This window comes from Trachinotus anak, unplaced genomic scaffold (assembly GCF_046630095.1).
Source record: "Trachinotus anak isolate AG129_WGS33_773 ecotype Australia unplaced genomic scaffold, CSIRO_AGI_Tana_v1 ptg000034l, whole genome shotgun sequence".
Lineage (NCBI taxonomy): Eukaryota > Metazoa > Chordata > Actinopteri > Carangiformes > Carangidae > Trachinotus > Trachinotus anak.
The window spans coordinates 6,157,775-6,184,581 of record NW_027273885.1 but is presented as its reverse complement, the minus strand read 5'-3'; the positions used below and the strand labels follow the sequence as shown (position 1 = coordinate 6,184,581).

At 43.0% G+C, this 26,807-nt stretch overlaps 1 protein-coding gene across 1 annotated transcript in view; it reads left to right on the top strand.

Annotated features, from left to right (window-relative positions):
* Window positions 1-5,636: 5,636 nt before the first annotated feature.
* clmpb (CXADR like membrane protein b) overlaps window positions 5,637-26,807 on the top strand; it is a 61,345-nt gene continuing 40,174 nt past the window's right edge. The window contains exon 1 of the mRNA XM_071471685.1: window positions 5,637-6,031. Within this exon, the coding sequence (XP_071327786.1) occupies window positions 5,983-6,031 (49 nt within the window). The 5' untranslated portion in view covers window positions 5,637-5,982. The remainder of the gene's footprint in view (window positions 6,032-26,807) is intronic.

Below are 26,807 nucleotides of genomic sequence, written 5' to 3'. Positions count from 1 at the left end.
CCATGATTGTTTCTGTTACTGCAGTTTTTTTCTCTCAAGAACATCAAGCTTCTCTCCATATCAGATCGTTTTACATCTATAAATTGAAATAAAGTCCTTTTGGCCTTAACTAAGCGACAAGTCTTTTGGTACAAATAGCCCTTTCATAAATGCAATCACACATTTGACCTTGCAGGCTCCACTGGCCAAGAGAGAAGCTATAAGGGGATAAAACAGTGTCCCTCAGCCATTTAACAGACAAATGGAACAGGTTTGTTCAAAAGCCCCTTGAAATCTGCGTGTGTGTGTGTGTGTGTGTGTGTGTGTGTGTGTGTGTGTGTGTGTGTGTGTGTGTGTGTGTGTGTGTGTGTGTGTGTGTGTGTGTGTGTGTGTGTGTGTAAAAAACCTGTTAACATCATTTGCACAGTTGCCCTTCACTGTTGGAATAAGAAGCAGTGGTGGTTTTCTCTGCAGAATTGTGCTTCAGTTTTCATTGAGTGCAGATACTGATTAAGTAAATGGTTCCCACTGGTGTGGATAGAGTATGTGAGACTCGGGGTAATTCTTAAATATGCCCTGCAGTGTTACTCTCTAAGTGTTTACCAACAGCTTGGTCATTTCCCGCAGTGATGAATGGAGACATGTTGAAGACGGATGCCCTCCGGCTACACCCACACCTGACATACAGTATGATGCAGAGCGTCTGCTGATTTACGCCGGCTCTTCACCACCATATGCCTCACATCAGTCACTCCCCAATGACCAGGATGGAGACCACTTCATCAAGGAGAGGGCAGAAGTAATACTAGTCATGGTTAGGATTGGACAAAGGGCAGTGGAGTGCGGGGGCAGCAGCAGGAATTTCAAAATCAGCCAAATCAAACAAACGCCCTCAGCACTTCACTCATTCCCCTCTGCTTGTCCTCCAATCAAGCTGGCCGTCTTTGTTTGCTAAACAATATGGGGCTCGCGAGCTCTCCGTCCTGTGTCAATAAACCTGAAGAGGCAAAGCGATCAATGACAAAGAAGCCATGCAATTTGCGTTTAAATCCGAGGCTAATCAGCTAATTTGTTTGGTTCAGTGTGGTATTCTAAGCTCCCCACAAAGGCCGCTCAAATGTCCTGCTAATGAACAAAGATTGTTTTCTCATTTTACACAAGTCAGTTCACTGTGGAGGGATTTTCGTTGTACAAATGCCAAAGTTACTCTTTTTGTATGAGCTTCTTTGTCAGAAAAGGTACGTTCTCATTGAATAATGGTGCTGTAAAGGAACAGAAAAGCCTGCAAAGCAAAGTGAGACAGAAGATTGAATTAATGCTCAGCTTGTATTCTTGTTATGAGTAGATCATGGTAATAATGCACAAATTAGCTTCCAAGTACTTTGTTCTCTTGCTCATGCTCTCTTACTAATGGAAAAGCATGTTTAAATAGACCTAACAATCTCCTCCAATTAAATATTTATTAGGTTTTTCTTTTTGGGTGGTTTCTAGAGATGGGCAGGATGCGACATTTTCCTGTATCCGCTGGTGTGGAAAATGCCAGTGTTGAGGAAAACAAATTCCAATGCAGCATGCAATGTGGTGTAAATTATATTCAGACATGATTGATCTGTTTATCCAGGATTGGAGCAGGCTACAATTTAACATTATTACCTTTCCCAAAGTCAGAGCCGTGCGATTTAAAATAAACAACCATCAGTCTTATTGCACCCCTCCAAATGACACCATCATGTGTGTCTGGTTTATTCAGTCGTGTGCTTTTGCTTTGGTTGATGAATTCATTCATTCACTCGCTCTTTCAATCATTCCCATTCAGCGCATTCACTTACCCACACACCCGACTGAGAGATGTCAAATAAAACTGGGTTTGCTGTTCCTGGGTTCATGGATGCGATCCCGTCATCTGAACCTCTCCTTTAATTAGAGCATGATAACATGTTTTTAAGCTCTATCCTTTTCTGCCTCATGTTCCCTCTGAAAGGCTCATAAATAAATTGAGGAGGAACATCCACTCCTGAACCTTTACAGTCCAAGGAGACAAGTGCGCTCGCAGCAATGTGGAACAGGAAGTGGTTTCAAATGGCTATTAGCTCCTTGTCCTGTATCACAGTTTATATCTGAACTGCAGTAATGACAAGCACAGAATGCAGATACTTCTTCGATTTTATAAAATCTGTAGAATATAAATATTTTTTTAAAATGAAATAAAAATAATATGGTTTCTTGTGGTTGTTGGTCTGAGAACTTAATTTCCTCTCAGTGAAAGTCATTGATAAGGGGGAAAGGAAAGAAAACGTGAACACTAGTCTCATTATGCTCTTTATCAGTGGTCGTGCTCTCTACACTGCACACCACTGCTGTTTAACTGGATCAGGATCAGCTGTATGTTTAAAAAGAGGCTAAAATAATGAACATTGACCTGGAGTACATTTATTTTATTGGCTAAAGAAGAGTCTGACAATTTGAAAGCTCCCGGGGTGGGGTGGGTTTGGTACAGGAGAGAGAGAGCTTTACTGACACATGAACAAATATCCGATTTGGATCAATAAGCCAAGTGGCCAATGCTGCCTTGAGATCCTCACCATAAATCTCAGAGGGCCACCCTCTCCCTCATTAAATTATAAAGGATCTGTGAGCCGTGAAACACTAACAGCAGAACATCACACTGGTCGCTAAAAATAGAGAGGCCTAAACAAAAAGACTTTTTTTTCTCCACAGCCATATTGTTACTCAAGAATCCTTTTAACTATCCACTTTTCTCATTCCCTGAGGTCAGGAGAGAGAGGTGGCCAAAGCCTGGCATCCCTGGCATGCTCGCGTGTGTTTTAAGAGTGTCGTCCGTGCATCAACAAAACACCAACATCCCTGTGATGTCATGATGAGGGAGATACAGCTGTTCTGGCGGATGGAAACACTCTCACGGAGGCGCTCTGTCTCTGCCAGGAGGTCCGAGGTGCATCTTTTTGCTCCAATTTAAATTGCAAATCCACTTAAAGTACATAAGTCAAGAGTGCTCCCAGCTAAAATGCAAGCCGTGTTGGGTCGGGAAGATTTTAAAAAAATCATGGACCTTGCACTTAGGAGGATTACATTTTCATGCGCTAAAAAGAAAAAAGAGGGAGGGGGGGCGGTGCCAACACATCATCATCATCATCATCACCTCAAAAAGGGGCTGCACGCACAGCCAATGGTATTTATTCTGAAACAATATCGCACATTTCTCCTTATGTCTTGTAATAAATTTCACAACTGCTCATATGTTTTTGAGTGCAGTGAGAAACAGGCGTGTGGGGATTGCTGTGCTTTTGGTGATGTGAAACTAATCGGGGAGAAAGAGCAGTTTCCACACTAGTGGCTCTTTCAAGGCCCCATGGTATAAATATCAACCATCTGCGAGGCCATCTGCATTGGGGTGCTATATCATGCACCAAGGCCAAGTCACCAAACGCAGACAGGGTGCCTCCCATGGCACCAACTACACTACATGTGAGACAAGTAACTTATCGCAGAATCACTACTATCATCAAAGGATGTGCCCTCATTTCTCATGTGGTGTTGTCATCCGTTTAAACAGAAGTGAGGTCATCTTTTAAAGGAGCAACCGTGATAACCTCAGTGCTGTATAATGCATTCTGCAGCTGCATAGTCTACCCTGCCTCCACATCTCATCTTTCTGCAGGAGAAAACAGCTTTGGGAGGAAAGATTGAACATAGATGTGATATGTGTTGGCTTTCAGTTTTTCGATCAAGTGTTTCTGTGTCTGGACTTTTGTGATTGCGGGGGCAAACATGTCTGTTGCAACCAGCCATCCATCATAGTTTGACAGCTTAACTTTTAGCTGTTGAGAGTCTTTTTGTTTTGCTTTTGCACCTGGAGTTGTAGCTGATGTCTGTGAATACCGACTTTCACAGAGATGAGTTTCAATGAGACCGTGACCTTTTCAATTCAGGTGCAAATACAAAGAAAAACAGAGCAACACAAAAAGTGTTCCTCCAAACAAAATGCCCATCCACACGAGACTGAGGACACCACTTCACCGTGTCTTATCTGCCTCTGTTATGTTCTGCATTTGTTGAAGCCTCTGTGTCTCATCAACTGCTCACTGTGTACATGTGTTTCTCTGCGTCTGTGCGTTTGTGTTCTGGAAGACAGGGAAAAAAACCGAGAGACACAGAGAGAATGGATGTGTGTGCATGTCTACTTGTGCATGAGAGACATTGTTTCAAGCTATCTAGTTATTGGAACGGAAAGAAAAGAAGGAAGGCTGGTGCTGAAGAGCAGCCCACTTGAGGGGGAAAGAGAGAGCAAGAGAGAGCAGAGGGGCCACCGGCGAGCAAAAATCCTTTTGTTATTTCTGTAGATTGTTGAGACACAGAAGAGGGGGGGATTAATTTGTCTCAAGGCCTAAGAGCAGCCGTCAGCACACACAGCACTCCCCCCACCTTTTTTTTTTTTTGCTGTTTGTTTACCTAACTTAGACCATGCTGCTCTTGTAAAATATCTGACCCAGAGCCAGTGCACGGGATAAATCTGGTGTGGCAGTTTTGAAAAGATTGATAGAATAATCCTAAGATTGAGAAGCTGCTGGACAAATAAAAAATGGTAAGCGAACAAAAATATGTCTTCTGGTTTAAAACAGATGTTTAAACTGCCTTTGACCAGGAGCCTGCGTCATCACAATATAAATAGCATGGAAAGTGTTTGATGCTTTTGAATTTTAAACATGTTTCTCCCTCTGAAATCACACCCGGTTAGCCTGACAATCAGATTTTTAATAACCTATAAAATAACAAACACATAAGTATTGATGGAGATGCAAGTAACTATTATATAAATTATTGATTAATCTGATGTTTATTTCCTTGATGCATCAATAGTATCCTTCTATAATTTGGTCTATGAAATATGAAACATGACAATCACAGTTTATTAATTCCCAATGTGATGTCATCAAATTGCTTGTTTTGTCGGACCAACACTAAAAAACCCAAAATATATTCCGGATCACATAAGAAAAAGAGAGGTGGCAAATATTTACATTTCGAATGGATGAAGTTTGGGCAGTTTTGTTCAAAAAATGTCATGATTAATCAGTTATGGGTAGTTAATCCATCGACTAATCGATTAATCAACTAAGTGATTAATCGTTTTAGCGTATTCTGAAGCAATGTAAAATAACGTATAGCTATTTTATGCAGCAGTGTCATTGTGATGCTTCAGTATATTACACTGCAAACTCCGTTAAGACAACACTGCTCCAATTTTAATACTAGAGTTAGTTAGTTGGTGAAATTTAAGATAAAACCATGCTCTCATCGAATCCCAAACACTCACTCACTAAAAACCTTATAAGCCATTCTGTAGTTTGAGACTACTGTGTTATTAGCTCACAACATAATTTTCCTTTAAGGCAACTTTAATTTCCTCCATATGACAGAAATCAGTTCATTCGTGTCCACAGCAGCTACCAAGAGGACCCACACCCTCCCAAGCAGCCGGGTAGTGTTTGTAGCAGGATGCTCGGGCTGTGTAAGAGAACTTCAGACTCTAGAGGTCTCCATCCTTCAGCATCCCCTCATCATCCACCTATTCGCCCTCCTCCTCCTCCTCCTCCTCCTCCTCTCTAGCATTTTGTGCAGCGGAGGAGGAAAGGAGGAGAGACTGCTGAGTAGGAGACGGAGGGGACCCTGAGACAACACGTCCCACGCCAGAGCCAGACAGCCAGGGAACTTTGATTTGACGCCAAGTAGCCTACGACGAAAATGACGATAAAGAGAAAGAGCCACGTTTCTTCTTCCCCTTCTTCTTCTTCTCTGGAGGTTTAGATGTGTCGGGCGTGTGCAACATATGATGTCCTTGGACTCACATGCTCAATGAAGATTCATTTATCTCTGATTTTGTTCCTCAATTCGCTGCTGGTGCCGCGTCGTTGTGCCCGCGCTTAGGTCAGCCGGATGAATGTGAAGGCAGTCTGAGCGCATTGTTTCCAAGCTCCGTTGCATATGGGATTTCCAGCCGTGATGTCTGCAATATTCCGCTCTTTGTTTCTGGGTAAGTCACTTCCCATTCCCTTAAAAGATCGTGGATTCATTCAAAAAGCAGTGGAGCGTCTTCGTCTGTAATCTGTCACTGAGGATGAGGATGCTGATGTCTGTCATTATTATATGTAGAATGATTTGTTTTGTGTGAGTGTGTGTGTGTGTGTCTATGTGTGTGTACATTCGTATTGTTTAGCAGCCTAAACAGTACATCTGGTAAATATTCAGCACCGTTGTGGGATGATGTCAGAATATATTCATTTTCGGCTTTTTTTCTAGAGTCTCTCCTGCACTTTACAATGCGCATATGATTGTATTTGAAAAATGAGATGACACAAGTCAACCTTGATTTCCCGAAACCTGCTGTAGTTGGGTGAAGCTCTCCAAAAATAGGAAAAATGAGAGGGGATAAAAGTTCATCTGACCCCTCCCTTTAAATCTACCACCCAGATTTGTCCAGCATGCACCTATGTGCATGTGTTGACAGCAGTTCTTCAAAGGCAGGCTTCCTGCAGAGACAAAATGCTTTTTGCTATTTTAACACTAGCAAAGAATTTAAAATGAATCACTAAGATATTTCCTATATGCTGGGTGTTGTTTGGCCCAATCTGCGGTGTTGTGAAATTAAAGATTATTCAGGTTTTCAAGGCCACGTCATTAGTTTTCAGTTTGAAACGAAACTTTAATGGAGGTTAATTGAAAATGTTAGTTTTCCATTATCATTAATGAAAGCTTCCTTTATCTATCAACAACGACAGCAGTTGATGTTATCACCAGGACAACTGATACTAATACCAACACTGCTGCTATCATGACTAGCGCTGCAGTTATTGCTGATATAACAGTGGGAGCCTGGAGGAGATTCCAGGTACAGAGCTAAATAGAGGTTTGTTTAATTCCACTGTGACTCCACTGACTGGAAGTTACTGTGAGACTGTGAGTATAAATGACTTCCAGTAAGAGGTTTCACACCCATCATCTGCAGTAAAACAGGGGTGGAGGGGGGGGCTCAAATCCCCCTCGCTGGCTATATCTGGGGAAAACAAGAGACCCCTGAGTTAAAGTAAGAGTGGTGGAGAGCGGTCGTATGAGGGAATAATGCAGCACGTCTGCTCTGGTCTGAGTCCAGAAGTCGTGCTCTGGTCTAGTTGCTGTTGAGGTTGCATTGCAGAGAGAAACCAAGACACCAGCGTTTGTGTTTAACTTTGATTCGTTTAGACACACAACTGATGTTATTTGCTTATGCTCGATGCGGCCTGTGCTGTGGGCTTGTGAATGCCTAGAGAGGTTGTTATCTTCAGCTCCCCATTATTCAGTTACTTCCATACAGTGGTGACCTCTCAGGGGAGCACCCTGCCCTTTGCTCAAAGCATTCTGGGAAAAGCTCCAGCTCCCCTGTGACCCTGAATAAGATAAGCAGTATAGAAAATGGAAAAATTGACATATTCTGTGGACCTGCAAACATGCTGACTTGTTGGGGGTTACGCTGGTCTCCCAGTGAATCCAGAGTATGTGCTCAGTGGTGATGGTCACTGATCCTCGGTCTAACTCAAGGAGCTGACTCGGCATTGGACGCTGCATACTGAGACATTTTTTTTGGTTTTTGGTTTTCTTCAAGACAAATGTGCAGATTATCCAGATACCAATGCCTTCCTGATGATGATGAAGATGATGATGATAAAAACACAGCCAATTCCTAGCTGGCACAGTGGAGCCAGCAGTGGCGAGGTGAAAACTTTACACATTAAATGACAGAATAGCAATTTATTCCCTAACAAAAATAATGATACACTTTTCTTAAAATAACCATCAGTCTATGCCAAGGGTAATAAATGATTTGTTGTTGCCATGGTGAGGCATTTTCTCCTTCCTCTGTCATGTCACAAGATATGACTGTATAATACAATTCATGCAGCTGAAAAATGATATTTAGCTAAATGTCCAGGACAGTTGCAACCTGGGTTATGGATCTCTCATGCAGGAACAAAATATCTGCCAGTCAGCCAAAAGACCAAGGAAATATATGTAGCTTTTCAGGCTAGGTGGCTCTGCTGTGCCAGTCTGAGGGACATTTTCCTAAAGTTATAGCCTATATTAATTCAAGATCAGCATCGAGGCCGAGTAAAGTGAGGAAGTGGCTGTTTTATTACAAAAGAATCAATAGTCATTAATAGGGGCTCATTTCCTTTTTATTTGGTTTTGGCCTCACAAGTCATGAGACATCCTTAATTTAATATGTGTTGGAGATGTAATATCCACTGCTCACATTACAGATAAGTAGCACGATTAATTGCCGCCGAGACGTCTGTAGCTCCCTTTGGTAACTCTGCCGAAACAAAGTAAGAAACAGAACAAGGTCAAATAAAATAAGTCGTGGTGCAGCCGTAGGTTCAGCTAGGTGAAGGAGACTAGTGATGGATTGCTCATCTGTCCTCGCGCCAGGATTAAATGATTCTGAATGAGAGAATCTGAAAATGACTGTCCAAGAAGTAATAACACAGTGTAAGTCACTTGACAGAAATGTAATTGGAAAGAAGGAGCAGCTTTTCTATGCGAGAGCCCAAACTCTGCACCCACACGTCTTATGTTCGCCTGAGCGTCGGTCTGTAAGGACCAAGCAACATGAGTGATCATGGGAATAGAGTATATTCCCATTTAGTGTGTGTGTGTGTGTGTGTGTGTGTGTGTGTGTGTGAGAGAGAGAGTCATTGCATGTGTGTCTACGTGCATGCTTATACTGTATACTGTTTGTAGCAGTGGGAAGATGGCAATGCCTATGCACGCTAGTGTTAGATGTAGATAAAGAGAGCAGTGGCTCCAAACAGAAATTCTGTCCCCATTCTATATTTAGCATGTCTGCCGGGGTAGGCAGAGGATCTCTGAAATGTGAAGATGACAGGAGCCTCCTGAGCCAGAGGTTATGAAGTGACATCTTGATGTGTTTGCGCCTGAATCACACTCCCACACACACCCAGGCACAGACTTCTGACATTCCTTCAAACCCAGAGACATTTCGATATTTGACGTCTAGTTACCATACATTAAGGTTTCGTTTTGATCTCCTTTTCACTCGCATTATTCTTCAGCGTTATCATGTGGCATTCCCTGTGTATGTTCTCAGCTTTGAAAATATTTGTTTTTTGAGAGCATGCGTGGAATTTGGCAGATCTGCTTTGCGAGATCCGAATTTGCAGGATATGTGAAGTATTTGTCAGCTAGGTGTGGAGCCTTGTGCAGCACATTGAGGTTAACCTTCATCTCACATTGTAGAAGCATAAACTTTAAAATGACTTTCAGTCTCACCTCAGTCGGTGAGTATAATTAATTTACACAGAGTTTACTCGATGAATGCGATGCAGACATATCACGCTTTCTCACACACAGACTGAACAAAGGCACAATGCAAACCACCACAATACACATAAAGTATGTGCTGTGGATCAATATCCAGTAGATATTGCATTCAAGCTGTAGGACACAGTATAGTATAGCTGCAGCTGTTTAGGGAAAATAGCAAATAGCAAGAAGTGCATTGCTCCAGATAGTGAAATGACTTCCCTTCCACCTACAATGTCAGCTATTTGACATGCAGAACAAAGTGTAAACACATTCCCATCAAGAGAGGATTGTATTACTCAAAGAAAAATTGGCAAATCTGAATGGATCAGCAAGGGCAGAGCTCTCTGGAATACAAAACCTCAACCAAGGTTGACAGAAGAGGCATGCAGATGAGTACAGAGGTCCAGCCGTCCTCAAAACAATTGACCCATATCATTAACAAACACTGATTTGCCTTCCAAGCACTTTCCCCGTGATGTGTGCGGCCTCTGAATGACAGCGTGCTTCCCTGAATAACAATCCGTCCTCCTTCTGTACCTGAGGGATTCTTCATGTTTCATTGATTGTGGTGCTTTTAGTCAGAAGGTCTTTCTATTCTGTCGCAGCAAGCTGAATGCCATGTTTGAAACGAGAGCTTTTGTAGTTAAAAGTGTACCTGCTTTGTGGAGTAAGTGCTTTTGTCGAGGGTCGAGGCCGGCTGCATTTTTATAGCAGTCCAAGATATCCAGAGTAGAAGATAATAATGATAATAAAGGCCACAGCGGTGGAATGGACGTGGCCTCCGCTGAATTCATCTGTTGTTTCTACAGTATTTCTTTGTCTGACAGTTTCTTCATCTTCCCCCTGGTGTTTTTCTGCCACACCCATAATTTCCAAGCTATCCAGGCGTTATCCTGTATGGGCCTTTTGTCACTTGCATCTTGTAAAACAGATAAGAAAACAGTAAGACACATGCCTAGACAGAGCTGGGTATTTGCAGTGCTCCTGACCTATAAACCCTCCCCCTTTTCATCCTTCACCAGGAAAATTACTGCCAGATTATTTTGGAACGTATGAACAGGAACTGCCTATTTCACTTTACTGCTAATCTTTGACAGATGTTCTGCAGAGGCTCACATTCACATTAACTGGAGCCACATGCGCAGTCCACACATGACAGTACAGCACAGCCGTGTGCTGCACTGCTGTACAGTGCACAAACAATTAAAGACACAGACATTTTAGAGCAGCAAACTAACGCACGTACACATGACAGCTGCATGCCGTTCTTACAATAGCTGAAGCATTAGATCATTTTTATTGATCCACACTCAAACTCATATGAGACCGGCTCAAGATGAGAAGCAAATCAAGGGAATCTTTAAGTTTTGCAAGAATCAACACAATCCATTGTTAGAAAGGTGTTCCTAATATTTTTGCAAATGACATTTTTTCTAATTAGCAGAATGTTTTAAAAATCGTTTAATCCAGTAAGACATTTATCCCAGAAATACCAAGAAATTATGTTTTACAATATTAAATTGCAGCAGTAATTACAATTTAATAGAGAAATCTGGTAACATTAAAGTTATTGGCATAGAAAAGAACAGATGTGTTCACTAACAACATATTTGTCATTGTTTTCCTCAAACATCCACTCTTGCAATACAATGTCCACTTGTATAAAATAAAACACAATATAACCTTATGTTGAATATTGAAGTCAACAGTGACTTAAAGCACAAGGCGCCACGTGTTAACTTTGCGAACTCAATGCAGTAAATACATGATTCAGATACTGGTATCTGAATGTAATTTATAGTCAGCAGAGTTCAAAGCAGAAACGTTGATCACACCCTGTTTCCAGCCTCTCAAATGTGAGGATTTGTTACCCTTTGCTTTTGTTGTAAACAGTCTGCAAGTTCAATGTCTCTGGGTTTGACTGGACTGACGAAACAGGCTATAGCCAAGATGTCACTTTGGGCTCTAAGAAAATGTGAATTGATAAATCAAACAAAACAAGAAGATTACTCAGCTAATTGTGGCAGTGACACTAGCACTCACCTTCCAGAGTTCCCTTTCCCTCTTGAATCAGTTGATCCTGCAGCCTCTGGATCGCTCACTAACTGGCCTAAGCAGAAGTGCATTCAGTTAACCACATCATTAACATTCTTTGGTTTTGCATTATTGCATCAGGAATGTATGTTTCATATGAGCATATCCCAGGAGTCCCGGTCTGTTACAGAGATCTAACAGTAAATGAAATAACAAGAACCTAACTTCCTTTCACCTCCTGTTATTAGTATGATTGTCATTTTTTTCTTCATCTTGTTATTGTCTTGCACTGAATGAGTTCAGCTTGTAGGATCATATAGATGTTATAATTAATTTACTCTTTTGCCATAATAATCTGTAAATTCTGTCCTATCTACTATAATTTACCTAAGTCTACGTGTTATGTCTTTTGTCATGTTATACTGCATCAAAAAAAAAAGCAAATGAGATGAGAATGCAGGAAATAAACAAGACAGCACATTTAGGTAGTCCTCTAACACCTTGTGTAGTTCTGACACTAAAAGGTTGCTTTGCCCTCCAGTCTGCTGTAATCTCTAATCCATGGCCATTTCCTCCAAAGTGAGGATTTCTGCCTTCTTTGCAGTAGTGAATATCCATGAAAGTCAATGAAGCGAGCACAATTACAGCTATTTTCTTAGAAAATGTGAAGTGATTTGCTCCTTGTGCGAATAAATATTTTAATCAAGGCCTATGATTGTTTTATGTAAGCGGTGAGGAGATCAAAGAGCGAACAAAATGTTGAGATAAGCGCCGATGCTGTCGGTGAGGTGGCGCGTGGAATTGTCTCCCATTGATTCACCCCCACTGAAGGTCTGTCCTGATATTAATTTTTTGCGGCTATTGACATTTGCTGGAATCCATCACCAACCGAGTGCAGTTCAGGTGGAAGAGCAGAGGTGATCAAAATTCATACATCTTGCAAAAACACCATTTAAAATGATTTGTTTATCAGCGGTGGGGGTTGAGATACTATCATCTCAGAGCCCTGTTGTGGTGCTTTCAAGTGTTTTCTGCCTTGCTGAAAACTGGCAGCGCGGAATAAAGCTGGCGCGCTTGTCTTCTCGAAGCAGAACATGCTTTTGATCTATGTTCTCTGTCTCTGAAAACAGGTATGTCTCTGTTTTGTGCGCAGCTGCTCAACGCAACTGTTCGGGAAAATAAACAGCTCAAAAAGCCAAATCCCTATTGCTGAGGTTTCTTTCACTTTCAATGAGCTTAGCATAGTGCTTACATGAGTGACACAAAGGAGGAAGAAGCAAACTGTTGATGAAACATTTACACGCAGCGAGCAGCACAGGAGGGACATTGGTTTTGTTGCAGTAGAAGTCAAGCCTTTTTAAAGGTTTCTTCTGTCACCTGGAAGTTTGTTAACATGACCACGATTGACCAAGGCCTGATTGCACTGATTGCACGTCAAGTCAAGATGATGTGAAATCATTCTCTTTATTCAGCCGAGTGGACCTTGATTGGACGCCATGGCGTTCTCACTGCAAGGGCCAGTTGTGTGCTTACCTAACATTTTCAGTGAGTGACAGAGTGTCAAAACCCCAGTAAACCATCTGCCAATAATTGATCGTCTCTTACTAGTCGCTGAGCACTTTAATTGGTCGTGGGGTGCACCTGTCAGACTCCAACCTGTGCGGTGCCTCATCTCACACTGTGATTATTGATTATCATGTCCAAATATCAACTTGGACAATCAAACAGCATCGCACTGCTGAAATGAGAATCATTCAGAGAATGCAGTTCGCAGCAAGCCAGCGACCACAGGGAGTCCTTCCTGTAAACATAAAAGCAAGAGGATGTTTCATGCAGACAGAAAGAATTATGAAATGTATTTGATTTATTCCAGTACGATGCAGATGTACAACACATTGACTTCTCTTTCATTCGGCTGCATTTCGATCCCCAGAATTAATTGCAGTTGAATAAAAGCATCTTGCCTTGCACCACATAATGGCAACCCCGGCAAGGTTTTCTTTTTGCTTTTCCAATTGGGAGCTGACTGAATGAACAGGAGGAAATGTTCCACGTCGCTCTATTTAGACGCCTGCTGTTCCTTTCAATTTGAAACAGTCTATTAGCCCAGCAAGCAGGACACTCCATTAGGTGTTTTGAACCCGCATGCCACGTTGTCTCACTCCATTTCCTCTTTTGCTTGCCAGTCTTCCCTAAAGCGTTAGTGGCTTTAATCAGCAGAGGCCCTTCTGCCCTTCAGACATTTATCTTCAGCCGCTTTTGGTCGTCACCAAGCAGCCTGGAAAGACCTGAAGATGGATGGTGTTTGGAAGGGAAGGAATTTGGTGGCCATTGATTAGAGTGCTGGAAGACAAAGTGGTCACCTGCACAAGACCTGAACACCATCTGGAGGATACCCTTCCCCTCTTAGTGGATGATAGCTAAAGTCAGTACTCAGCCATCTGTCAAATTTAGATCTATACTGAGTGTGAGGAAAAAAAGGATCATGCTGTAACTTTAAATTGTAGGCTTAATCTATTTATTGACTGTAATAAAGCTTTGGCCTTTTAAAGCTCTGCAAGATATGCAATTCTGCTAATTAATTCTTTATAGGGATGAAATCCTTGGTCATCAGAACCTAACCTCGTGTCAGTAGGAACTGTCAAAAGCAATAAGTTAGGTCCAGCCTTGGGTTGCCAGTGCAGTTCTCTTGCAGTGGATGTTGTGTGATGGATGGTTTAATTATCCAACCACAATGCCAGCCATTTGGTCTGTCGTAGCACAGCAAAAAACATTGCAAACTTAATATCACTGATCAATTGCTAACCTGCCCACAAATTAAGTACATAATGTCACTGATTGTACTACAGCATTCCCTTCAGTGTTTCATATTAAAGAGCACATATGAATATCAGGCCAAAAGGTTGAGAAGTTTGTTTCCACAGAGATAAAGTTGCTTATTCAGGAGCTCAGACTGTGGGTGCAAGTACAATATATATCGCCAGAGCTGAAAAAAGCTTTTTCCCCTCTTGTCCTCTCACTTCGGAGCAGATGGCACCACCACCTTGGGTTTTTCCATCTCGTTAGACTTGACTTGTTGATGAAATGGAGCCTTTACGCTGTGCTGCCCATCCAGATGTGTAGCTGTACTTTTTTTTTTTTTTTAATGTAGCCACAGTAAGAAATTGCCCTGCAGTGAGGGTTGTATCAGCCACAGCCTGGAGGATGTACAGTGTGGATGGTACATTTTCATCCTACAAGGTAGTCTTTTTATCTTTTTTCCCCTTCAATATGAGGATGGCAGCGCTAGCTTTGCTTGGACATAAAGTGAAGTGTGAGTGTGTGCTTGTTACAACCACTTAAACACTCATATACGTACTCTCTGCAGCTGTAGGCAAGTGGTGCTCATGTGATTGTGTAAACTGACTGCAGTAATGGAGTGAACCTCAGAGACTCGCACATTGATGCCAACAACTTTGCAATCATAACAATGTTTCCTGGATTTGTTTTTTTTTTTTTTTAATCCTCCCTATTTCTGTTCAGTGCACGCTTATTTAGCCTGGCCCATCACACAGCTTGTCAGACCCAACTTAAGCAACATCTCATCTCTTGTCAAGAGACAGACAGGGCCTTAGGACTGCATTGAAGATGCCTGTCATGGTTTGGCATTGTTGTCCACACTGTCACACTTGAAACTGTCTTATTGCGGTTGCTGGTTGAGGATAGTGATGTTCCTCAGTGTGTGAACAGTGGCAGTGAGCGAAAACGGTGCTGCACTGCAAGCTTGACGTCTCTCTCAAAATGATTAAATGTGGGGCTTTTTTGGACCTCACATTTCCTCTCAGCAGCAGACATAAGTTTTATTTTGTGTGTCTTTCTTCAAGAGGGAAATCAAGAGTGTTAGCATTTGGCTTGATTTGCCTGTCTGGGCTCCAAAGACGCTGTGGAGGAGGAAATAGCAGAGTTTGCAAATTCAAGCTCTTAAAATAATTAAAGTTGGCATGATGACTCTGCTTTCTAGACGAGTCCAAGCTTAAAAGAGACAGCTTTGGGACCCCACAGCAACAGCAAGTGGAGTTCTACTCTGAAGTTAGGAACAATGAAGGTTAGAATATGAAATGCACAGATAAGATGAAATCAAATGCATAATTCAGTCACTGTGGAGTGAAATGAAGCTTTTCGCCACTGACCCATCATACTAGAAAACAAACATTTTTCCATTCAGGAGAGGGAGATGCTGTTTACTCTATTAACCTTTCCTCTCGGTTGCACTCTTGACATTGAACAATGTGGAAGAGGCCAACTCCTCGCTGGCCCTTTTGCTAATGAGGCAATTAAGTCTATCCTGCCTTGGTGGAGCGAGGGGCCGAGAGAGCAAGGCAAGTCATCTGCTGTCTCAGCAAACACCAAGCATCTTAGCCGTGCTGCAGTCGGAATACATAACAAGCCCTGCTTTGCCTGCTTTGCTGTGGTGGTCACCCAGTTGTTGTGCTTCTCCCTTGTCAGTGGGACCCTTAGCACAGCTGGGGATCACAGGCAGCATCAGGCTTTATTTATCCATGTGCACTGAATCGCAGCAAACGGAAATGGAAGAAAAACACTGAAATAAAATTACGTTTGCGCTCTGTTTGTGAAGTCATGATGGATGGTAACTGTGTAGCACAGCTATTTGCACATTATTTTGGGAAACCAGCAGCACATAGAGCACTGAGGTGGACTGTTTGTTTTACTCCCTGCATTACAGCCCATTTCAGAATAAATACTGCCTGATATGTTTTTTTTTCAGTGGCTCAGAAAACACACAGAATATCTCAGAAATTGTACTTAGAAAATTTACATCAGTGCTGCCTGATCCCTGTTTCATTCCTTTGCCTCTGTGTGTCCTGTTGACTGGAGTATTTACCCTGTTACCAGCCGCAACGGTAGGGCTGGTATTGTTTCACTGCGTGTGTGTGATCATAACAAAATGTGGCCCTGGAGACACCTACTATAGCAGGAACTAACACAGAGGTGGTTTTGAGCAATTTGGCAGGCGTATATGTGTCTGTGTGGACAAAATTTGTCACCGTCATAACATCACAACTGTGCAAGATAGAGTCACAAAACTTCAGAGGTGTGTAGTTGATGACAAAATGAAGGTTGAGTTTAAAGTTGGGTGTGGTCAGACCCAAGATTATCAATCAGGCAGAACGAAAGAGAAAGATGTGAATGTATAACCGTGTGAATGGATACTTGATTGAGTGGCTGTCAATGTGTGTGCTCATGTCTGCTTTTATCATCAGATCCCCCCTCTGTTTGAGGGATAGCATGGAATTGCAATTGCCTCAAGAGCTTGCCAGGATAACGTTGATTGCTGTAAAATGTGCTGACACTCAGCATCCATTTAAAAACAAAAACACTCCTGTAACAATTGTTACCCAATTAAATGAGTTTGACAGCAATTAGCATGTTTCTTCCCTCTTAGCCAAGTGACTGGATGCTATGAGCAGCTGATGTGTCATATAAAAGAGGCCTGCATTAGGGCCTAAGTTAATGTGTTTAAGGGATGCACAATTCTAACGAGCGATAACCAAAGGCTTACGGCTGCTCAGAAGGGATTAGGGGACATAGTTGTCTGTCTTAAAGCTCAGGCTTAACCATCACACTCTTTTTTCCCTCCTCCATCTCTCCTCCCTGGTAATGAATCGCCACTGTTTCCTGACACGAGGCAGGAAAAAGAACTTGGCAGCGAACGAAGACGGCTGCTCATTAGCCGTGGAAAGGTAAACCGTACCAGAAAGACAAGACGTCTGGACAGATTTGTTTGAAATCAATGACGGTCTCCTGAAGCTTCCTGTATAGTAGGTGGCTGTCACAACTTACCAGACATGATTCATGCACCTTTGCCTCACATAGGCAGGAGAAGGTGTGTTGAAACCACACAGAGACACAGTGTGTAGAAGAAGAACAACAAAATGAGCACTGTGGCTCGTTTTAGCCTCAAATATCAGCCCTCTTGTGCAGGTTTCACTGTGCACTTTAACATATTTCCCGGATCAGTATTGAGAGATTACCGCAGCTCGGTGTGAGACACGGATGCTTCTGAAGAGGCAGGATTGGAGAATGACAGATCTACAGTTTTCCGTTACAGGACACACACGTCTTGGCAAGGGCAGCAGAAAAAGTGCACGGTTAGCAATGGGCTGCACCACGTGTATTTGCTGATGGCTAAAATTACTGTCATCGGACAGGACAGGTTACATGCTGTGCAAAATATACTGGATAATACAGAAAGCACCGTCATCACACATATGCAGCCTTCTTTTTTCTTCATCCCAGACTTCATCCTACCCTCCACATACACTTAGGGCAGAGCTTTCACAATGACATTTTATTGAGAAATGACTTTCATTCATTCAATATTCAACTCACATTGCAACAGAAGCAGCTCTTTTATTCCTTTGTTGCATTTAGCACTTGCACCAATGTGTTAATAAAACCCAGGACAGATGACACGACTAACCTTTGGCTTCATGTGTATACCGATGCTGTTGTTTATTTCAAGCTAACAGCCCTCTTGTGAACACAGACAGACCTGGGTGCAGTTTTTCTGAAGCAATGTCAGTAGGTGCTGCCCCTGCGAAGTGAATCAGGAGACCTTTTCATTGACATGCAAGTTAGCACCATTTTGCCGTCTGGCGACTGCACCACACTGGGTCTTGGGGGAAATCACGATGCAACAGCGCCGGCACATTTTTTTATTACCACTGAAAGTTATTGTGGCACATGCTTGGTTAGAGCACTGCTCACTCTGGTATCTCCTTTATTTCCTCGCTTCACTTCCCTATTGCCATCTTCTTTAGCCAGACCCACTGCATATATAATCACTTTCATCAGTTCATCTCAGAGAAGAGAGAGCAGTGGTTATAGGTGGGGGGAGAACAGACATTTAACCTACTCTGTCCAGTGGGTGGAAATTTGATGTATTATGGAACACATTGTCATCTGAATGCATTAGCATGGCCAGCAGAACATACGTTTTGAAAGCCCTCATTATTTCACATATTGATTTTTGCTTCACGTCATGTATGGCGGAGCTCAAGTAATCCCACTTGTTGTTTATTTATCCCATCTGTCACCGCGTATTGCAGTATATTTGATCAGAAGGTGGAAAAACAAAAGCAGTTTATATTTTTCAGACCCCAGATGTTCTCTTTATTGCTATTGTTTGCCTGCATGGCATAGGAATCCAATAGAAGTATGACTGATGTTTCACTAGAGTGACCAGTGTGGTCATTAATCCTAATATTTAGGCTGTAGCCACCATCCACTCCCAGCCGCGGCCTGACTACAAGTAATCATAGCCACATACCCGTGTGTATTGTGCTTCCGGAAAAACACTACAAGCATAGAAGCTTAGTCCATCAATCTAAGAGGCCAGATATTTTTTCTCCAACCCTGTGTTGGAGGATTTTACATGTCCCCCCCCCCTGCCCCCGCCCCCACCCCCACGCACACACATCCTGAGGGAGTATGTTCATGAGGCCTCTCTCTTACCGTCCTGTCTCTTCCCAATCCCCTCTCCTTCTTATGAGCCGAGTGGTCTGAGTGGACGCAGCGTGTATGGCTTTCTGCCGCAGGGTCGTGATGGATGGCCACTCAGCTATACGCGCCTTGCTCACCAGAGGCCGGCCATATTTCCCCTTCACTGGCGGCGTAGACCTGCATCTACATGAGGACTGTCAGGGATGCTGCCTTCTGTGAGCTCAGCAGGGCCGAGGAGGACTATTTGATTAGATGTAATGGAATTACAATAATATGATTCCAAAAAAGATGACATCTGTAATCTGTTGCAGTTACTGTAAATATGCAGTAATCAGATCACAGATGCTTATGATGCTTCAGAGTTATTGCATTGCTCAGTACAACTGTGGCATCTAAACTGTGGAATTTCTCATATCTTGCAGGATCGTAGATTAAAATGAACCTTGTTTAACTGAGTGCTTTTATAAGAGTGTGGCGGAAATGAACAATTCTACCAGCATCAGTGGTTACAATTTTCTGCAGGTAATCAGCACTTTAAGTAATTGCCTTTGAGTGTAATCCTCCTAACCCTTATAACTGGTGATGCAGTGAATGGTGGGCTGGTTGGGGTTGGTGCGATATCGGGGGGGTTGGGGATGGAAATGTCGAGGCAGAGTATTATCCGTGGGATGACCCAAGGGCCTTATTGGAGGCTACTGCTCGGTCATAGAAGGAATACGCGCTGCAGGGTGCTCTGCATGGCAGCGCACTGCTGCTTTTAGGTCAGAGAAATGAGAGGAGAGAGAGAGAGAGAGAGAGAGAGAGAGAGAGAGAGAGGGAGAGGGAGGGAAAGAGAGAGGGAGGATCTGTCATTGATCCTGTGGCATTAGCCTGGGCTGCAGTCATAATGAAGCCAGTGCTGTGTGCTGTATGTGTGAGTGTTTATGTGTGTGTGTGTGTGTGTGTGTGTGTGTGTGTGTGTCAGTGTCACTGACAACTCCTGTAAATATCTGCATCTGGAGTGTTTATATCCCAGTGATTAATTATAACTCATGTGGACACAAATAAATCACGCTGAGCGTGTGTGCACATGCATGTGTTTGTATACATGTGCATCCCCAGATGGCCGTGTGTGAGTTTATTTGTAGTGTGTGTGTGTGGGAATACACACATATTCACTCACACACACCTGCACAAATTGAATACACACATTCCTTTGTGTGAACATATTGCAGGGTATGCATTGTCATGGTGTGTGTATGTCATGTGTATGCATTTCCCTGACTTTGAGTACATGTTTGTGTTTGTGTGTGTGTGTGTGTGAGTGTGTATGTACACAGTGAGGAAGCAGGAGAGGCTGCTTGGCGACTCATCCATCATTTTCCCCCCTGGCTCACGGTGCCCTCAGAGGAGCGTTGCGCTGTCACAGTGACATTGGGCTCATTTTGGACTAGAAAAATGGTGCATCCGCCCCCAGTGTCCCCGCCGCACGTTGCCTCCACACCTCCAGCCAACCAGCCGGCTCAGACGCCACAGTAATGCTCCCTCTAACAGTGTCGTATTAGTTCCCCCGCCGTCAGCTTTACAAGCCATATCCACAGGGACTGATTGCTAATCAGAGCCAGGGCTCTATTGAAGCGCCCTCATTTGTCTACAGATGTTAAGTGTAGCTGCTTCACCTCCTCTGAACCTCCCCACCCCCACCCCTGGCTGCATAACCTTGGAAAGGGTGGAGGAAGGAAAGCAGATGTGGGAGAGGATCAGAGAGATGAGACCACTTTATGAGCGTCCCGTTGTCTCTCTGCCCCATCCTGTGTCTCTCCCTCGCTGGTAATGTACAGGGTGAGTCAGCATGAGCAACTGCAGTATAGCGGCCCAATCACTCTGTTTACGCTTGCCTCTAAAGACACAATGCCAGCTCTGTGCTGCCAAGCCACCGCTGCTGCTGCTGCTGCTGCTGCTGCTGCTGCTGCTGCTGCTGCTGTTGTTTCCTGACCCAATGCGCTGTATGTGCGTGAACGTGTCCTCCCACTCTCTTCACGGATTTGCCCGTGCTGGACAGTGCAAACACACACAGGACGAATCTTCACTCCTGAGAGCGATGGGTTTCATGGTCAAGGAGACATGCTGGGCAATGCATGAGATGAGAGGGGGAAAGAGGGGGAAGTGCGGCAGATAGAGAGAAAACTGTACACTGGCCTGATTTTTCCCAGTTCCTGTCCAGTGTGAGCTGCTGCGCTAAAGCAGACACTAAAACACAGAGCGCCAGTTTCTCTCTCATCAAGAGTTAGAACAACGGAGTTTGTGGATGTATAAATCTGTGTATATGAGTCTGTAGCCTACTTCATGTGTGGCAAGTAGTGCATGTAGGTAGGCACTCTTATAAGCACGTGGTCCTGTGAGGATAACCCACACATATACTGTAATATACACAGCCAGGGTACAAACAGCCATCTAGAACAATCACATTAGTTCATTCATTCCATTCATTATCATTATATACATTATCTCAAACACTTCACAGGGTAAGGTGAAGACCTTGTTTTATTATAGAGAGAAACTCTCATACACACAGAAAGTAGTGCTGTTTAATACTCACAGACAAAAAGACACAGACTGTTATTGCAGACACTGATAAGCACATTAACGCATGCAGACGTAGCTCAACAACCAGGTCCCCTTATGTAACAGCAGTCATCACATTTTAATGTCATTCCTCTCAAAACGGCACCTTGTTGCTGTTGAGGGGAGGGGGGGGGGGGGGGGCAGAAGCAGAGGCAGAGAGATAAAAAACAATGAAGATAGATATACTTAAAGGGAAAGAACAGAGGGAAACTGGGCGAGACAGAATTAGGAATATGAGCATGTCACAGAGAAAAACATGCATACACTGTGTATGAACAGATCCACTGCTACATCAGCAGACACAGCTTTTCCCTCAATAAGCCTCCTTTCATAGATAACCCCTCTCCAGCTGACAATAGCAACAATAGCATAAATCCTGACAACATCCAGCAACGACGACAAACACAACAGTGATGGACAACTGTGTCCTCCACTGAACCCACGTCAGCACATTCTCCCCCTCTTCTGATTTTTCTCTCCAAACCTGTTTTTTTTTTTTTAATCTTGAAAAGGCCCAGTTTCCACAGAAGGAAGCATCCCGTTAGGACATGTGGAGTTGGTGGCCGATTGATCAGCCTGCTGTGTCACTGGAAATCAATTCCCATCAATCCCCATCCACTGAAGATCTTGTTTCCTCCATTTGCCTGTAACGGTGCGCTTGGCGAACTTATATCCCCCCCTGACCTCACCTTTCCCAAAAGTCAGGCCGAAGGTCAATGTCTGTTTTTTATTTGCATGACCATTTTGACTGTAATGTCCTATTGAGCAGTTGCGCGCCCGTATTGTCTTTCATACAGTCCTGAGAATAACTTCCTTCCTGTGTGGGGATCAATAATGTAGTGCGGGGCGTAAGAAACAGTACGCCATTGCCCTCGCAATAATGACAGGAATCATGGGGAATATATGCTAGCCAGCCTGGAATCAATAGCCCTAATGTAAATGTAAACTCTTCCCTTCCTGTTTCAGTGGCAGCGTTGTGGTTTGTTTATGCACATTTATATACGTTTAAAGCAGATTTTATCTGAGAAAGCTACGCTGAAGGCATTTTACTTTGCAAGGTTACAAATATCACTCCGTTTTCCTTTGAATATCACAGCCGAGCATTATGATGCAGTGCTTCATGGCCTCTTATCACAGCCTCTCACCATGAAGGAATGGTGAGTAGCGCATTTCAATCATTCTGTCACGAGAGAACTATAATCTTTTTCTTTTGCATGGCATATGTCCTTCCACTTCTAACTAATCCTTATTATGCCTCAGAAGCGAAGGTCATTGTCAAAGCCGAGGGGTGATTAAGTTAATCCACTTGTTTTCTGAATCCGATTTACCTCATTTTCCAAACTAGGGAACAATGTTCCGGCACAAAGACATCAAGATGATAGTGCGGCACGCATTAAGGAGGAGGGTCCCTACACTGGGGAGACTTCTATTATCTGTCTACGTCATCTGCATCCCATTCTGCTTCTCAGTTCTATCAGCGGATTTCTAATGACTGCATTCAAAGATATCTCTGCCATATGGGTAGTGAGAGTGAAAGTGAGAGGAGAGCACCCAAGTTAAAAGCCGAGGATCTCTCAGCTGTCTCTTATTCATGAAGCGATCTGTGTCGCTGCAGTATAAGCCAGTAGCAAAGCAAGCCACGGTGCCCTGGTGAGCAGGAGCCCTGTGCTGCGGCCGACCAGCCTCAGTGAGTTACGCAGTGCAGTGGCATACAGTTGACTTCATTAGCGGGGCCCTCCCTTCAAGTGGGATGGGTTATTTACTACTGCACCAGGCACAGACAGATGCTCCACAGATATTATACTATAGAGACTCATTCAAGTACAAATAGGTGTGTGTAAGTGGGTGAATCTGTGTGTGGGCGAGGCTGTTTGCATCCCTTAAAGGAGGAGCCTCAAAGTTAACCTGTAATAAATCCTGAATCAATGCAGTTAAGTGATTAAAATGCATCCATGTGCATGTGTGATTGTTTTTAACTGTAACTCTGCATCTAAGCTCACACACAGGATGGCAGATGTTCACGCATGCACGCATTTTCATCCATTTGCCATGCAACTCTGAATTTCTGAATATTTGTTTATAGATTTATTAGTGCGCGTGCCTTTCAGTACATTAGTGTAACCATTAGCTTCTCCCTGTCCGATCTGATCACTCATCCGCCTCATCATCTCGTGACAGTGGAGCTGCTGTTAGTGGTAGAGAGAAGGGGAAACTGTGAGAGAGCTGAGCTGGCAACACACTACGCTCATATTTTCCCAATTATAGATACGCTTTGGCACTCACATATAATTTCCATTTGCTACAGAGTTTCTATAGAGGAAAGGCAGCACATGTAGCACATTGAGTATGTGAGGTGTTTTTTACTGTAATCTCTTGTCAACCAACACAGACCTACTGTAGCATGAGCTGATCTGCAACTCAAATCTGAATCATCAGGAGAGAAAACAAGGAAAAGTTTCAAACTACTGTTTTTTTTTTTCTGTGAGAGCTTTCATCTTCATGAGATCATGGGCTTTAGTGGCATTACAGCACTCTGTGATTTCAGTCTTTACCTCACCTTTGAATGCGTTCCACTGTGCAATTACTGCAATTTAGGGGATGGTGGTTGTAAAGTATGTGATTAACCCTCTCAAACAGTAGAGTCTTGCATAGATCTGAAGTTTTGGTGCAAGCCCTTTACTGACCTTACAACAAGTATTTTTTGTTGTCACTCACTGACTTGTATACTTGCTCATATAGTAGCTACATGTCGGGTTCTGCAATCTGACAATCTTATATCATGGGCAATCTTACTGTGTGGCAGCCATCTCCCTCACAGCTAGTGCTGGAACTACGTTTGGTTCAGTCACGTGGCTCTGCCCATCTGTTAATGTGTTTGTATTATTATCGTTTAAAAGCAGAGGTGATGACTAAATTAAAGATTTTACAGAAACATGAAGGTGAGGCAGAAAAGCTTAGAGCAAAGAAGCTAAGATCCAGAAAAATCCAAATGTTTCATATAGTTGTGCATCTTTCAGCATTAACCAAAGCTCCCAGTACAGCTCCCAGTGAGTCCAGTTCAAACACCAGTCAAGTTTTACAGCAAGAGAGCAGGAAGCTAGTCTGAGTTTATTTAGGAGGATAATGTTTTATAGCCTCATTTTCTGCTCAGAAATTCTAATAAAATCAAAGTAATCAATGTGACTAATCAGTGTGAGATTAGCTCAGACCTACACGATTTTATTTCTGGAAATTCCAACGAGGGAAGAAAAATTAAATATGCCTGGTGCTGTGTTTACTTCTGCACTGTCCAATTTGAGTCATAATCTCACACTCATAACCTACAAATTTTTCAGTTAAAGAGAGTGGAAAGTGAAAAATAGAAATCCATTTTAATACAATGCAAACTGTAACAGCAGCAAAGACCAGCGACCTTACTTATAAATGTTCTCTTATTGTTGATACTCAGTGTGTCGACTCAGTCACGTGGTTATTTTTATGACTCTGGCTGCTTCTTTGTTGTGGTTGTGGATTGTTATATAAAAATGTTCCTGATACAGTTTTTTTCCCTGACAAACCACAGTGATAAAAACCATCACAGAATTTGTAATATAATTACAGATGGGTACATGATTCTCATAAAGTGTGATGGGGGCCATATGTGATGTTGGGTCGGTGGCCAATTTTTATTCCCACCCCACCCTTGACCTGCATTTTGGGGCCCCGGCTCTCCCTGATTTTTTCAAGCCTGATAGGAGCTTGGGCTGGGTCGCAGATTTCTGTTGTGTAGTGTATCACAAGCATGAGGCAAGAAAAAAAAGGAGAGAAGATGGAGAATGAAGAGGCAGAGAGTCGAAGAGGCAAGAAGAAGGGGAGTGCGACTGAATGTGGGGCAGACAAATAAACAGAGTTAACTTAAAAGGAAGAAGAGAGAGAAGTGCACATGTTTGAGAGTGTTTAGCAGATCCTGTTGTGAAGCTCTCAGTCAGTCACAATAAACAGGCCTAATGCTCAATCAAAGACACCTGGAGCCCCTCCATCACTTATTAAGTCAAGCTTATAATCATCAGGGGGAGGTGGGGGGGGAGGGGCGGGTGGGGGGTAATAGCAGTGTTTGTGTTTGTGTCTGTGTATGTGTGTGTGTGTGTGTGTTGTGTGTGTTATCCCTCTCCTCTCAGTCTGTCACTCCCACAGCTTTGCAAATTAAGGTGTGACCGAGCCAGAATGAGATCTCTCCTTCGCCAGAACAAACACCGTAATAGGCAGTTTGGGGACAGACCCTATTATTTCCCTGTGACAGGTGCGCTGCATTTTATATGATGCTGGTGTTTTTTTTTTTGTCAGTTCTGGTTCCTCATCATCTTCCCTTCAGAGACACCCACACCCCCCCACCCATCCCAGAGGATTGAATCACAAAGTTCTTGCCCCTTCACGTAAACGTCTTACTCCTACGCTCAACAGTAACGGTTATATAACAAGGTTTAAAAAAAAAAAAAAAGTTTGATTGCTTTTAAATGAGGAAAATGCATAAATGACACATTTGTTTGAAGAAAAAATTGGAGCAGATCACTGTCACTTGAGAGAAGCTTTTTTTTCACTGTTGACTGTTTTTGAGCTTTTAGCTTGAGAGAAGTGCTCAAATTCAACATCAGAGACAGGTTGTGTAATCCACTGGCAATATTATTAGTTGTTTTTCAAAGCCATTAAACAAAGATAGATCATTCTTATGGCTGAAAATGATGATCTGAAAAAGTTGGAGTTTAAAAATAATGTCCGAGCTACTTTTGGGTTTTTGGGGAGCAGACTTTAATAGACTTCTGATGTTGGGGGAGCAATTGGGCAGAGCCTAAGATAGGTTCTCCACATTTATTGAAATATCTGAGGGCTAGAGTAAGTAATGTTTCTCCCTCTTGGCTTCAGATTACAAATATTATGCAGCAGGTTGCATGAGGTGTGTTTGAGTTGGACTCACTGTGAGAAAGGCCAGAAGCTTGGAGGGAAAACTCACATAATAAAAGGAGCCTTTATCTTCTCTGTTATTCTCCAGCTCATATCCAGGACCACATTTGTGCTTGCTCTACAGTTTCTGGTTGTTTGTGTAGCTGGCCTCTGGAGCTAGAGAAAACCACAATCAGCAGAACTTTTAAAGTATTCCACTTTCCCTTGTTGCTGGAGTTGTTTCTCCTCTGCAGCCCACCACCCAGAGTTTCTGTGTGACCACTGCATTTGGCAAAGCTGGTCTGCCAAACAGACCCTTTGCACTCAGTCTGAGAATCATTCCCAAAATGTAGGAGTCCCACCAATCTAAATATTATATTACCTCTGATTCT